General features: G+C 43.1%; 1 protein-coding gene across 2 annotated transcripts in view; it reads left to right on the forward strand.

Moving 5' to 3' along the window:
- Positions 1–15965, forward strand: part of LOC137652297 (uncharacterized protein F13E9.13, mitochondrial) — a 187439-nt gene that overhangs the window by 90029 nt on the left and 81445 nt on the right. For both annotated transcript variants that reach the window (XM_068385609.1, XM_068385610.1), the window contains exons 3-4: positions 8882–8964; positions 10169–10309. In XM_068385609.1, coding sequence (XP_068241710.1) covers positions 8882–8964; positions 10169–10309 — 224 coding nt within the window. The remainder of the gene's footprint in view (positions 1–8881; positions 8965–10168; positions 10310–15965) is intronic.

Genomic DNA, 15965 nt, shown 5'->3' on the forward strand with positions numbered 1-15965 from the left:
TATATCATGCATGAAAGTAAACTAAAACGCCTAGGCTAGCATCTCTAGCGTCATAAAATCGGCTACCTACACTCGCCGAATTTTAAGAATACTATCGGCATAATATAACTAATTCCTAGCAATGAAGACTAAATAACTAATACTGATAATTAGTTAAGAAACCGGGACAGTTGTTCTGGCAAATTAAATAAAGCATGCGATGCGAACAACAGCATCAGGGACGCCTCCGGTTAGGCAATAGCTCCGCCACATAACACAGTATTTTTGGATAAAAAGGCATTACTTTACAGCCAGAGCTAATTTATACAGTATAAGAATAAGGTACTCAACTTTCCAGAGACAGAAGAAGCTGAAGATTGCGACATGCTGCAGTAAATAGCGAAACAACTGTGAAAAAACACCTGGTCAAAGATGCTACTACGAAAGGAATGGAGTTCGCGGGCGGTGATGATGTCGGCCAAGATGGCATCGCTTATGACGTCATCCAAGTACCAATAAAAGTAACGGAGGAGGAGAACTTTATAACGGCTCCTCCCATATCTTGCCACCAACTTCCCCCTCGAAGCGTAAATGCTATGTTGGGTGCAGATGGCGTGTCAAGAATACGTCCCCTGTTATTATACGATATCCTAAAGGGAAACCTTAAGGGTACTCGCGCCAGAAGTTAGAATTCTGGAAACCTTTAGTTTAATTCTTTGGGAATATCCACTGTAGTCATATATACCATAAGGAAGCTACTAAAGGAACCTTCCATCAGGACGACATGGCCTGAGCCCAAAAATAATTTTTTGTGCTAGATCCTTTAGAGAGCAATCTTTCATTGTTCAAGTTTGAAGCATAGTGTAAGACTTTATCCAGAGACCATGAAATGGGCTTCGGAGGGGCTGCTGGTTTAAGCCTAGTGCATGCCTTCCGAATCTTGTTGAAGATTTCGTTCGACAGGTCCTCCTGGAAGGCATATAGAAGAGGTCTAGTCAAAGCTGACTTACACGTAGTTATTGTGGTGGAAGCCAAGCCTTGCTCATGAAGGTGGATGAAGAAGGACAGGCAGAAGTTTATCGAGATTTCCGTCGGCTTTTTGGCTTTTACAAAAACAACCCACTTCTTCCAAGATAATTTATATTGACTTCTGGTTGACTTTGACTTGTATTCTACTGCTAAGTCTATTCTGTCTTTCGAGATCCCAAATCTTTTCTTGACTGCTAAGGCGAGAAAATCATGAGATGAAGGTTTTGGGTTCTCTGAGATGAAGTGCAGACAGTCGACTTCTGAACCAGTTTGATAGAGCTGAGTTCGGTAGAGGGAACAGCCTTAACTTCAGTTCTATCACCAGAGGGAACCAATTGCGCTTGGGCCACTTGGGGGCCACTACTGCTGCAGTTCCCTTGAAGGATCTCAACTTGTTGAGGACCTTCAGCTGGAGATTTGTTGGTGGGAACAGGTAGATGTGGCTCCATCTGTTCCAATCGAGGGACATGGCGTCCATTGCCTCTGCCAGAGGGACCTCGTATGGGGCTACGTATCGAGGTAGTTTCTTGTTGTAGCTCGTTGCAAAGAGGTTGATCTGCAGTTCTGGGACTTTTTCCAAGATGAAGGAGAATGAGTCTGCGTCTAGGGACCATTCTGACTCTATCGGCTTTAGCCTGGATAGAGCGTCCGCCGTCACATTGCGGAACCCTTGTGGGTGAACTGCTGATAAGTGCCATCTCTTCTTTCTTGCTAAACGAAAGATGCCCAGCATTACGTGATTGATGTAGGGCGATCTCGAGCCTTGTCGGTTCAGACATCTCACTATCACTTCGCTGTCCAAGACCAGCCTGATGTGGGCTGATCTGTGAGGGGATAGCTTCTTCAACGTCATGAGGACTGCCATGGCCTCCAGAATGTTGATGTGAAAGGTCTTGAACAGGGATGACCAGGTCCCTTGAGCTTTCCTTTGGTGGGAGTAACCTTCCCAGCCTTCCGTCGAGGCATCCGTGTGGATGGTCACCGATGGGGGAGGTGGTTGTAAAGGAACAGTCCTTGCTAGGCTCTTGACCTTCGACCACAGCTTGAGAAGCGATCGTAGTAAGGTCGGTACTGGTCTCTGTAGATCTCTTCGAGCGTTTGATGCGTATCTTCTCCAGACTCCTGACGCATCTTTCAGCTGTGCTTTTAGCACTGGCTCTGTTACTGCTGCAAACTGGAGAGAGCCCAGTACTCTTTCCTGTTGGCATCTTGAGATCCTGTTGGATTTCAGTAGTCTCTTGACATAACCCGCAATCTCTCTCTTCTTTGGTGGAATGGAGAGACGGTGTGACAGCAAGTTCCAATGGATTCCCAGCCATTGAAACTCCTAAGCTGGAGAGAGGTGAGACTTCTTATGGTTGATCTTGAATCCTAGATGTTCCAGGAACTGGATCACTTTCTTGGATGCCTGCAGACAAGCAGTCTTGGATGCTGCCCACACCAGCCAGTCGTCCAGGTATGCGGCTACCTGAACACCTTCTAGGCGTAGTTGTTGTACGACTGCATCCGCAAGTTTCGTGAAGATCCTTGGGGCTATGTATAGTCTGAAGGGCATGGCTCTGAAGACATACTTTGTCTAATGTAACTTGAATCCTAGGTAGGAGGAGAGGGGGCGACTGACTGGAAGGTGCCAGTAAGCATCTGCCAGGTCTATTGAGACTGTGTACGCCCCTTTCGGTAATAGGGTCCTCATGTGTTAAAGGGTTAGCATCCTGAACTTGTTGTTCTTAATGAACTTGTTGAGTGGCGACAAGTCTAGAATGACTCTGAGTTTGTCCGAGTCTTTCTTGGGAACACAGAACAGCCTTCCCTGGAATTTGATGGACTTCGCTTTCCTTATAACCTTTTTGTTGAAGAGTTCTAAGGTATATTCTTCCAGTAAGGGGGTGGAGTGCTGGAAGAACAGGAAATGAAGGTGGAGATCTGTTCCATTTCCATCCTAGTCCATTCTTGATTAGGCTCTGGGCCCAGAGATCGAAGGTCCAACGATCCTGAAAGTGGAGGAGTCTCCCTCCTACCAGGAGCATCTCATTGCTTGGATGGTCCTGAGGGTTTGCCATCCTGACCACGTCCTCCCCTGCCTCGTGAGGGGTTTCTTGAGGAGCCCCGTCTAGAACATCATCCTTTCGGGCGAAAGGTAATGGTGTGCCTCTCAAAACCTGGGTTGAAGGTTGGTGACTGGGCTACCAGCTGTTGAGGCACCACTTTGAAGGTGGTTTGTGGTTGAGCAACCACTTGGGGCATCGTGGTCATGGTAACCGTGGGATGTTGCTGTACAGGCTGAGAAGGTAGTCTTGGCTTCTTTGTCTTCCTCTTAGGTTGGGGACCAGCATCAGGAGAATATTTTCTCTTTAAAGAAAAGCCCCACTTTTGGAGAAGATTCCTATTCTCCATGTAGGAAAGTATACTTAAGCTCATAGGCTAGGCTAGCCTAGCGTGGGACGAGATCTTGGCTACGCTATATCACCGAGACTCTAACGTATACGATCGATACATTGAAGGAAGAGGAAATATACGTGCATGATCTTATCTTCACTAGTATAATTTTGCCTAAATAGCTATAATTCATTAAAGCTAAATACCGGGAACGTCGTTCTACTGACTAAATAAGGCATATATGGCGAACGACAGCGTCCAAAATGGCGCCTCCGGTTACCGGCTAAGCTCCGATCAACACATCTAAATTATGCTAATTTAACTGTGAGAAGGGAGCTAAAAGTTATACATAGGAAAGATTAAATACTCAACTTTCCAGAGGCTGAAGGTGCTGGAGAATGCATGATAAATCCTAGTATTAGCAACAAAAACACCGAGAGCAAGCGGGAGATACACCGTGCGTAATTCACTACTAACAAAGAAATGGGTAGCCATATTGGGCCTTGTAGTAGTATGGGAAGGGGATCCACCAGGTAACCTTGATGACGGCTCCCCTTCAGTTTCGCCACTCCTCCCCCCCCCCCCCCGAGCAAAAACTCGGGGTGAACATTGCCCTGTGTCGTGTTAAGAAATACGTCCCCTGATATTATGCGATATCCTTAATAAATTTTTTAAGGATACTTGCGCCAGGAGTTAGAATTCTGGAGACCTGTGGTCAATTCTCTGGGACTATCACTGTAGCTAAATATCCCTTAGAAAGCTGCCTAAGGGAACCTTCCATCAGGATGACATGGCTTGAGCCCAAAAATACCTGTTGTAGATGCAGTTTTTCGACTTGATCGCACCTCTGTTTCTGCACTTAAGAAGACAGTAGTCCCTTTTATCTACTAGATTCATTGCCATATCATCAGTTACTCCATCTGACAAGGACACCTGTCCTACTGGGAGTGCTGGGTGACTAACGGGGGAGCGTCAGATCCCAACCTCCTCAGAGTGGTTAGATCTTCCACCTTCGCCCCCTCCCCCGATTCAATGCTCTTCTAAGAAGCACCAAGAAAGGGGGAGCCCACACATGTGGCATCACATGGCCTCCAGACTTTGGTCCCATTCCTAACATCATTGCCACATGAACCTCCTGAATGAGGGTAGTTTTCCGGCCCTCCAACAGTTCCTTCATTCCAACAGTTCCCTTCAGGACACTATGATGTTGATGAATGACGACACCACAAGAGTGGCTTATATTCAAACAATCAGGGAAGTTCTTCTTCACAGCACCTATGGCAACTAGTTGGGGAAATGCTAAGGTGGAAGAAGACTAATCAATGTCCTTGCAATCCTGCTCTACCCAGACAAGGGAGATGTTCTGGCGGACAATCTGAGCATTGTTTCAGATAGTTGGCCCTGAGCGGTCTGTGGATCTTCAAGTACCCAGCATAGTCCCGACTTTGTGGGTTTCACTGACAGTAGACCTGTCTGCCACATCTCTAATCGACAAGCTTCCGAGGTACTGCTCAACCGTACCTTCTCCCAAAACACTCGGCAAGGGTCTCTTCCAGTAACAGGTGGTAGCATAGATATCGATGTATTTTCCCCTCCCCTCTGGTTGACCTAGTAAGAAAATCGCTCAACAAAGAAGGGCATCCAGGCCGGTCGATGATCTTAGCTCCAAGGTGGCACTGGACAGAATGGTTTCCGAACCTTTTACATCTGTCCTTAGAGGTGCCAAGGGACCTCTCTCCACGTTATGATCTTCGAAGATAACCATGCGGGAAGAGGAGGGTCTTTTTTGTGCAACCTGTTGCGAAGAAATGTCCGGTTACCCCATGGAATCATAAACCAAAGTCTACCAGGCTAAGCAGGCAGCCTTCTGTGGTGCAGGTAGTGGAAGGGTATCACCCCTCTCGACACCTCTACACACCAGTGATAGAGTAGTCCCTTTGACTCTTTGGGGGAGAGTCTCATCTCTGTCTTGACAGTCAAAGGCTACCGCTCAGTTTTGAGCCTAGCCTTTGACGGGAGAGGTATTTCCTCTTCGTGGGAGTTGTCTATCCACATACCGCATCTCCAGCATACCTGTCCTCACTTGTAGGTTAGACTGCTTATTTGGCACGTAGCTTATTGCAATCTCAGAAAGGATCACCCTTGGAGCCGCTGTTTCAGACAACAGTTCTTCACCTGACACTCGAGACGACCTACGACCTTCCTGCTCGCTCTAAACTTGGCCGGAAGAGTTAATGAACAACACGCCCTTTCTTACGACATCAATGTCTCACATTCCTGGGTTGGGGATAAGTAATACTCAACTTCGTTCTTGAGTTTATCTCCAGACCTAAAAATCCTGCAGCAACAAATCCCATGTTTGAGCCCTTCTAGATTAGGAGTCTTCGTAGTGTAACCAATGATCCAGATCAACTGCTACTTGGTCCAGGGAGGAGCTTGAGGTGCTACCTCAAGAGAACTGCAGAAGCTTTCTTCCTAGTGGCAGCACTCTTTGTCAGCTTGGGGAAGGCCGAGAATAGTATCCTCAAATGGTATTTTTCCTTTGTTTTTTATAAAAACTACAGATTTCTTAGGTCTAAATTTATCTGTTCTTTTGCGTAATTAGCAAGAAGAAGAGTTTTTTAGCACTTGTTGGAGAATTGGTAACGTTACTCTACTATGTAAATGTGTTTGTGGTAGCTTGTCCAACTGGTTACCGCCCAATTTCTATAACTCCCATATTATCCAAAGTATTTGAACGTCTTTTGGGAAAACGTCATAATAGGTTTGCTGAAGGTAATCATCTGTTCCTTAGTTTGCAATTTGGTTTTCATAAAGGCCTTGAAGCATGTGATGCCCTTCTTACAATCACCAATGCTGTACAGAAATCCCTTGATTATGGTCTGGAAGTTTGTATGATTGGCCGTGATTTTAGTGCTGCCTTTGACCGTGTTAATCATGAGGCCCATGTTTTCAAACTCAAACAGTTGGGAGTGGGTGGGTAATTTCTTAGCATTATTATTGAATTTTTAAGTAATATATCTCAAAGAGTTATTGTTGATGGTCACCATAGTGAGTATAGGAATGTGATATCTGGTGTTACACAGGGTAGTGTTCTTGGCCCATTACTTTTCATCTTATATTCACATGACATGTGGTTTGGCACAGAAAACAAGCTTGTTGCATATGCAGATGATCCTACTCTCTTTGCATCAGTTCCATCTCCTGAATGTAGATCTGGGGTTGCTGAATCCCTTAACAGAGATCTAGCTAAAATTAGTGCATGGTGCAAATTATGGGGTTTGAAATTGAATCCCAACAAAACTCAAAGTATGATTGTAAGTAGATCAAGGACAGTGGCTCCTCAACATCCGGATCTCAGCATTGATAATGTTTCTTTAACTTTGTATGACTCTTTTAAAATTCTAGGTGTAATTCTTGACAGCAAATTTACTTTTGAGAAACATATTAAGTTTGTGACTTCTTCAATTGCATAAAAGATTTTCTTATTGAAAAAGTCTTTGAAGAAGTGTTTTAATTCTTTCATTCTACCTTGTCTCGTGTATTGTTCTCCTGTCTAGTCTTCAGCTGCTGATTCTATTAAATTTATTATTCCTGATCTAGATATTAATCTTTAGCACCATCGTTCAATTAGTTCATTATGCATGTTGCATAAGATTTTTCATAATTCTGACCATCTGTTACATTCAGATCTTCCTGGACAGTTCAATCCGGTTCGTAATACTAGGTATGCAGTTAATTCTAATAGTTAGGCCTTCTCCATAATGAGGCTCAATACTACACAGTATTCTTGAAGTTTTATTACAGCTGTGACCATGTTGTGGAATGATCTTCCTAATTGGATAGTTGAATCAGTAGAACTTCAAAAGTTCAAAGTTGCAGCAAATGTTTTTATGTTGAGCAGGCTGACATAAGTCTTTTTATAGTTATATATGAATTATCTGTTTTAATGTTGTTAATGTTTTTAAAAATATTTTATTTTAATTTTTCATTCCTTATATCATTTATTTATTTCCTTGTTTCCTTTCCTCAGTGGGCTATTTTCCCTGTTGAAGCCATTGGGCTTATAGCATCTTGCTTTTCCAACTGGGGTTGTAGCTTGGCTAGTAATAATAATAATAATAATAATAATAATAATAATAATAATAATAATGTCACAGACAGGGCATTGAATCCTGATCCTTATCCTCAGACGATGGAGGTCCTACAAGCGGGAGTTTGGAAGCGTCAAACGACCTTCACCGCCCTTTACCTGCAAGACGTGACCCACAGGAACATGGAGACGTTCTCCATTGGCCCTGTGGTGAGTACACAACAAATCGTTTCAACACCTCAAGCAGATGGTGGAGGGCAAAGGTTACCCAAGATTAAGCCTGAGATGAATGAAAAAAAATGACTGACTCTCTCTTTCTTTCTTCTTCCCCTATCTTGGGAAGAGCACCTACAGTATTCTGCTAGCTGGCCTCCTCTGTCTGTAGGTAAATCCATTTCCCTTGTGTAACTTGGTATAGAAATATATACTTGTTGTGTCCCCATACCCCATGCCGAGGTGAGATGGTGGAGGGCAAAGGTTACCCAAGATTAAGTCTGGGATGAATGAAAAAAATGACTGACTCTTTCTTTCTTTCGTCTTCCCCTATCTTGGGAAGAGCACCTACAGTATTCTGCTAGCTGGCCTCCTCTGTCTGTAGGTAAATCCATTTCCCTTGTGTAACTTGGTATAGAAATATATACTTGTTGTGTCCCCATACCCCATGCCGAGGTGGGATTGGGTAATGTCTATGGTTAGTTCAAAGATTCCTACATTTCTGAGAATTCTTACCTAGACTAGTAACACTACTAGTATCACACAATCAGATAGATTGCTCAGGCCACTAAAGTGTGCTATTTTGCGTATGTTTTAGCGAGGTGTCAGGGTTTTCCCCCTTATACATGCGTAGCACGAAGGGGGGAAAACCCTAGGTCTAAAGCTAGCCAGTTGGTTAGGACTTCCACCCACCTTAGGGGTGAGTCTTCCTTAATGTAGGGCGAAAGGGTTTGTATTACGTGTCAGAACAATTGACATATTTGAAGTAATTTGTATTTTCCTAACAATACAAATCTTAAGCTCTTTATACAAATTTGGCTTGCCATCACCTATCCTCTGGTAAGTCCTGCCTGTAAGCAAAAGTAACGATAGAACACAGGTATGTGTGTGTGAAAAAAGGTGGCTGGTACTACCCCGTATCCCCCGCTAGTTAGCGGTAGCGGTGGGGTAGTTACACCTCGCTAAAAGTCTTATGGCTAGTCTTCCAGCTTTGCCAAAAGTATATTCCCTAAGAGAGAGATCAAGGTTTGTATTGTTAGGAAAAATACAAATTACTTTAAATTTGTCATCCTTCTTCAATAACAGTAATTTCATTTTTTTCCTTATGTTGTTGTTTTTCAAACAAACATTTTGCTACTCAGATAAAAGTGGTTTAGATTTTTGCTTCTATTTCTAATCTTCTCTTTGCAGGTACTCCACTTTCTCGTCATGGGATAGAAGAACTTATTGAGATGGCAGGAAAAGAAGCCGAGATATACAGAAAATCTGGTGTGGTACGTTATTTTTTTTCACCATGTCTGACGGAAGGGCTCTTATAGTGAAGGTCAGGTTTGCGTTCAGGGGATTATGATTTTCACTAGCACGAATGTTGGTAGAAAACCCATTTCCTGACAGATATCAATGGTATTAGGATTTATCATGTGGAAAGTATACCTAGGATCCCTGGAAAGCTAAAATTTAAATTCACCACTCCATAGATTCTTCAAAATACATATACCTGGAATTTATAGTTTTTAACTTGTTCACCAACAGTTAATACTATACAAGCTGTAATGATAATCAGTTCTCATAAATCCATAGAGAATGCAACAGAAATATCACAGTACTGTAGCTGGAAATTCATTTGTGGTATTTTTATATGGTTATTTTTACTCATGAAAACAAAAATTATTTGTGAAGCATTGCATATAAAATGTTCTAGATAACGAACATGACTAAATTGAGAAGCTTGTCCACTAAACAGACAACATGATGAAATTTATACTAGTCATGGAAGTGGAATTTCAGTACCACACAGCTGCTTCTGTATACTGTATGTTGTATATAGAACAGTACTTTCCTTTTCCAATCAGATATGAATATATAACTTATCATGCTACTGTTTCATTATTCATTTCAAGCTTAATCTGTTTCATAATTTCATTCCTCAGTATTTTTTCACCATTGTCTACTTTTAACCCCACTGCACACCTGCTACTGTCTGCTATTATTTTTTAGATTATCATATGTATACAGTACTGTACATTACATTAAGGAAGGTCTGTTTTGGTATGAACCCATATGCTTCTCTCCTCATTTACCATATTTCTGTCCTAATGCCAGGAAAGTAAGTTCAGCACTGGAAAAAGTTTTGATTTCATTCATGTCTTATTTGATTAAACCTTGAAAAAGCTTAGGGATTTATATGTGAGGTTCATGCTAGATAAGGACTTGTCAACATATCACCTAGCAGACTAAGCATATTTTTACGTTTTACTGGAAGTTTTTATCTTGTAGTTTTTAAATGGGTGTTACTTATTGTTAGTAAAGCCTAGGAGCAGGATCTAAAACCAAACATCTGAGATACTTTCCTGAATTTGTTTAAAGGATTGGAGTTTCAAATGTTCAGCAAAATGGACAGTACTTTATTCATAACAGTGTTTCTACTCTTTGAACCTAATGAATGCATTAGTAATGCATGTTTTTATTTACTTTTAGGATGGTGTTTTAGTTGAAAACATGTTTGATTTACCTTACCTTGAAGGATCATCACTTGGACCAGAAACAGTGGCATGCATGACACGTATATGTCAGGAAGTCCGTGCCATCATGCCAAAAGATATCCCTTGTGGGATTCAGGTAGAAACTTTCTCTTTCTTTTATTGATATTATATATTAACCTGATTGCTTTAGTCGATAAGTCAGTAACTACAGATTTTTTACTCTTACTAGGTTTTTCTGCAAAGATTATTTTATTAATGAATACTTATGCAGTGTTTCATTAATCATGATAGTATCTTCTCAAAATGGTAATGAAGAGAATTAATATTTTCAGTACAGTATTCAAATGCAGGAGTGTAAGAAAGACAATAGTATCTATCATATAATGGGTGACATTTTAATATTTTAAGTAGACCAGCCGGTAAGCCAGTATAACAGGTTTTGAGCAAAGCGAAAAATCTATTTTTGGGTGAGATAGCCATGTCGTCCTGATGGGAGGTTCCTTTAGGTAGCTTTCTAAGGGATATTTGCTACAGTGATACTCCCAGAGAATTAAACAAAGATTTCCAGAATTCTAACTCCCGGCAGGATTTATCCATAATATAATTTTAAGGATATCGCATAATATCAGGGGACGTATTTTTAGATACGACACATAGCAATTTTCACCCCTAATAGATTTAACTCTTTGAGGGGGAAGAGTGGCGAACGAAAGGGGAGCCGTTGTCTAGGTACCTGGTGGACCTCCTATCCGCACTACTACCGGCCGCCATTACCTTCTTGTATTTAAGCAGGAATAGCCACAGATAGAGTAGTTTCGGGTGGGGTCATCAAGAAAGAAGGGTGGGTCCATCAGGACGACATGGCTATCTCACCAAAAATAGATTTTTCGCTTTGCTCAAAATCCGTTTTTTGAGCTCGGCCATGTCGTCCTGATGGAAACTAACTAGAGAATTAACTTGAAAGTACTATATCTGTGGATTTGTGTAAGTGCCTTTACTTTGAATGGGTTCCTTATCTGGTCTGATAGACCTGAGTATGACATTATTGTTATCTGTCATATCCACTAAGCTTGGAACTGGCTTAGGGCTTCGTGCCCCCTCCAGGGAAAGTGGCGGCTTCGACTATAAGGATTCAAAGTTTGTATATCCGTAAGAACAAAAAGGAAACTTTCTAGAGATTACCTTTTCATGCTTTGGACATCTGTACTGATTCAAGCTTCTATTTATAGGAATAGAATAAAACTCTCGGTTGCTTTATTTTTACCAACTGAGGATAAAATAAGACGCAGCTACATTTTTTATATTTTATTTTTTAAAATTAATTATGAAATGTAGATGTAACAAAGTAGGAATCTGACCTTGCATTGGTAAACATCATGGTTATATATATTTCTGACCTGTGAGGGAAGAATATACATATATGAATTCATTATTAGATTAATGCCACTCAATGTGAATGTGAAACCAAATCTGTCTAGTTTCACTCAGATGTTAGATATGCGTCAACACTGTGTACAATTGTTCACACAGCACTGGTGTTATTGGTTAGATTCTGCACCTGTATAGAACAGTCTATTAATCACCGTAATGATTTGCACTAGAAGGTATTAATACCTATTCACCGATGCACTGTTGAGTCCCAAAACAGTCCACTGTTCATGACACTACCCGCCGCAACCACAAAGTGTTTTATTTCATGTACTTACTTCACATAATGTTTATAGAAGACACTGTATGATTTCCAACCCGTATATGAGCGGAGCCTCTCAAAGTCCATGTGTTGAAATAAATTCAAGGAAGAAGCAACTTTTCTTGGATCGTGACCTGCGGGTGTGCTGTCAGGATCAGCTCTGCGAATAAAGTAGGTAAGCTTCGCTCTCAGTTGTCTTAGGGATAGATTTGATCCTGATGTTTCGCCTCTGAAGAGCTGTCCCCCCTTGAAGTCTGAAGTTCTTCGAAGATGGACCTTAAAACACTCTACTGGGCATAGAGAGACATCTTCCTTCAGTGGGCAGATTCTCCAAGGACCCTACCTCTTGGTGGGTAGCTCGTTCTTGGCAAGAAAGGCAGGATCAGGAAAAAGGTTCAGTTCTCCTGTGTCTAGAAACTGAATATGGCCTTTGTTTCTGGATAAGGCCATTATTTCACTAACTCTAACCCCTGAGGCTATTGCGAACAGAAAGATGACTTTCTGTGTTAGATCCCTTAGAGTACAATCCTCATTGTTCAGGTTCGAAGCATAGTGCAAGACTTTGTCCAACGACCATGTGACGGGCTTTGGAGGGGTTGCCGGCTTGAGTCTTGTATATACTTTTGGTATCTTATTGAAGATTTCACTTGTGAGGTCCACCTCAAAGGTGTACAGAAGAGGTCTAGTCAGAGCCAACTTACATGCGGTTATCATAGTGGAAGCCAGGCCTTGTTCATGTAAGTAGATGAAGAAAGAGGCAGAAATCTATCGATATTTCTGTTGGTTTCCTTGTTTTCACATAGGACACCTATTTCTTCCAAGATGATTCGTATTGTCTCCGAGTTGAACTTGACTTGTACTCTTCAATGAAGTCGACTTTGTCCTTCGAGATCTCAAACCTTTTGTTTGCTGCTAGGGCGAAAAAATCATGAGATGTAGGTTGTTGGTTCTCGAGGATGAAGCGTAAACAGTCGACTTCTGAACCAGCTGGGATAAATCTGGGTTCGGCAGAGGAAACAGCTTCAGTTTCAATTCCAGAGCTAGAGGGAACCATTTGCTTTTGGGCCATTTGGGGGCCACTACTGCAGCTGTCCCTCTGAAGGTTCTTAGCTTGTCGAGGCCTTTTAGCAGGAGATTGGTTGGTGGAAATAGGTAAATCCATTTCCATCTGTACCAATCGAGAGACATGGCGTCTATCGCTTCTGCTTGAGGGTCCATGTAAGGGGCTAAGTAACGAGGTAGTTTCTTGTTGTCGCTCGTCGCGAAGAGGTCAATCTGCAGTTCCGGGACTTTTTCCGAGAAGAAGGAGAATGAGTCTGCGTCTGGGGACCATTCTGTCTCTATCAGCTTTCACCTGGATAGAGCGTCCGCCGTCACATTGGGGAACCCTTGAAGGTGAAGTGCTGATAAGTGCCATCCTCTTTTCCTTGCCGGGTAGAAGATGGCTAACATCACATGATTGATGTGAGGTGATCTGGAGCCTTGTCGATTTAGACATTTTACTATCACTTCCTTGTCCAGGACCAATCTCATGTATTTGAAGTTTCTTCAACATTAGAAAGACTGCCTTGGCCTCCCAAATGTTGATGTGAAAGGTTTTGAACTGGTGCGACCAATTCCCTTGCACTTTTCTCTCATGAGAATGGCCTCCCCATCCTTCCAGGGAGGTGTCCGTGTGTATCACCACTAATGGTTGTGGTGGTTGCAGGGGAATTGTCCGCGCTAGGCTCTTGGCTGTTAACCACGGCCTTAATAGCGTGCGCAATCGGGTCGGGATCAACCTTAGTTGATCTCTTCGAGCGTTTGATGTTTATCTTCTCCAGACTCCTGATTCATCCTTTAGCTGTGCTTTTAGCACTGGGTCTGTCACTGCTGCAAACTGGAGAGAGCCCAATACTGTATCCTGTTGGCATCTTGAAATCCTCTTGTATTGGATTAGTCTCTTGACAGCTCCCGCTGTCTCTCTCCTCTTCTTGAATGGAATGGAGAGGTGGTGTGACTTTAAGTTCCATTGGATTCCTAACCATTGGAACTTCTGAGCTGGAGAAAGGCGAGACTTCATGCGATTGATCTTGAAGCCAAGGTGTTCCAGGAACTGGATCACCTTTCCAGCCGCTTGCAGACAAGTAGTCTTGGATGCTGCCTACACCAGCCAATCGTCTAGATATGCTACTACTTGAACTCCCTCGGAGCGTAGCTGCTGGAGGATTGTATCTGCTAGCTTCGAGAATATCCTTGTGGCTATGTTTAGTCCAAAGGGCATCGCTCTGAAGACAAATTTTGTCTTCTGTAGCTTGAATCCTAGGTAGGAGGAGAGGGGGTGACTGATTGGTAGGTGCCAGTATGCGTCTGCCAGGTCTATTGAGACTGTGTACGCCCTTTTGGGTAGAAGGGTCCTTATGTGTTGCAAGGTAAGCATTCAGAACTTGTTGTTCTCGATGAACTTGTTGAGTGGAGACAAGTCTAGAATGACTCTGAGTTTGTCTGAGTCTTTCTTGGGAACACAAAACAGCCTTCCCTGGAATTTGATGGACTTCACTTTCTTTATTACTTTCTTTTTCAAGAGTTCTGAGGTATATTCTTCCAACAAGGGGGTGGAATGTTGGAAGAATTTTGGAAAAGGGGAATTTTGTTTCATCTCTACCCAAGTCCATTCGTGATTAGGCTGTGGGCCCAGGGATCGAAGGTTTAGCGATACCAAAAGTAAAAGAGTCTGCCCCCTACCTGGAACCCCTCATTGCTTAAGGGTTCCTAAGGACTTGTTTCCGTGACAGCGTCCTCCTCTGCCCCTTGGATGGTTTGTGGAGGAACCTCTTCTTGGGCCTTCACCTTTGTAAGGCCGAACGGTGGTTGAGTGCCTCTCAAAGCCTGGGTTAAACGCTGGTGACTGGGCTACCAGTTATTGAGGGACCATCTGGAAGGTGGTTTGAGGCTGGGCTACCATTTGAGGCACTGTGGCCACGGTCACGGCCGGAAATTGTGCAGGTCTACGTGGTCTTCTTGCCTTCTTGTTCTTAGGCTGGGGACCACCGTCTGAGGAAGACTTCCTCTTTGAAGACATGCCCCACTTTTGGAGAAGGTTCCTATTCTCTGTGGCTGCTTTGGCGATGACTTCTTGGACCACTTCCTGTGGGAAAAGGTCCTTGCCCCAGATGCACGATGAAATCAGTTTTCTGGGCTCGTGTTACACTGTTGCTGTGGCGAACACGTGCCCTCTACAGGTCCTCCTTGACCTGATGAAAGCATATAAGTCTTTCACAAGGGTACCCATGTAAGACTTAGCTAAGACGATGTACATCTCTGGGGCGTTTTGTAGGCCTGCACACATCTCCAAACAGTTCTGATGAAACAGGGAGGCGGCAAGTCTTTCTTTCGTCTCCTGTTCTTATCTCAAAAGATGATCTGGCAGCTTTGGTAGGTTCTCGTTGAACTGTTGGCCTGCTATCTCTGGATCCAACTTCGAGACATAGAAGGTTAGATTTACATCTTTCCACTTCTCCTCGCAGGTAGGCACAGCTAGAGAGAATGGCTTACATTCCTGTAGGATTGGGCAGGGTTTGCCCTCTTCGACTGCTTTAACGACACAGTCGAGTGCTTTCTCCGATAAGGGTAAAGCTCTGGAGGAAGGAGCAATGAAGGTTGGATGCTTCTTGCTCAGTTCTGAGACTTTGGAGTTGGTGTATCCGGCTCCTTTCAGGGTCTTGGTAAGGATGGCCTGTGCCTTGTCATATTCGAAGACAATGACTTCCTTTGGTACCGTCTCCTTACGGGATGCAGCTTCATCTCGCAGTCTCACGTAACAATCTGGGTAGCTGAAAAGCCGGGCCAGAATTCAAGATCTTCAAGTGACTTGGCCCCCAACGTCTCTGAGACGAATAGCTTCCCATTCATCATGGGCATGTGCTCCCTATACCTCCAAGGCTTGGTTTCAGAGCCCTGAGGGAGGATTGATACTTTAAGGGGTTTAGTAGAGCCCCTGGAAGTTCCGGGGCAATTCCTTTTTGTACCTCTCTCTTCGTTTGTTGGATGTCCTGTTTCATTTCCTCCTGTTCCTTCTAGAACACTTTCAACATCTGCTGGATCGACGATAGGAGCGCCTCGC

The sequence above is a fragment of the Palaemon carinicauda genome, chromosome 13 (genome assembly GCF_036898095.1).
Source record: "Palaemon carinicauda isolate YSFRI2023 chromosome 13, ASM3689809v2, whole genome shotgun sequence".
Lineage (NCBI taxonomy): Eukaryota > Metazoa > Arthropoda > Malacostraca > Decapoda > Palaemonidae > Palaemon > Palaemon carinicauda.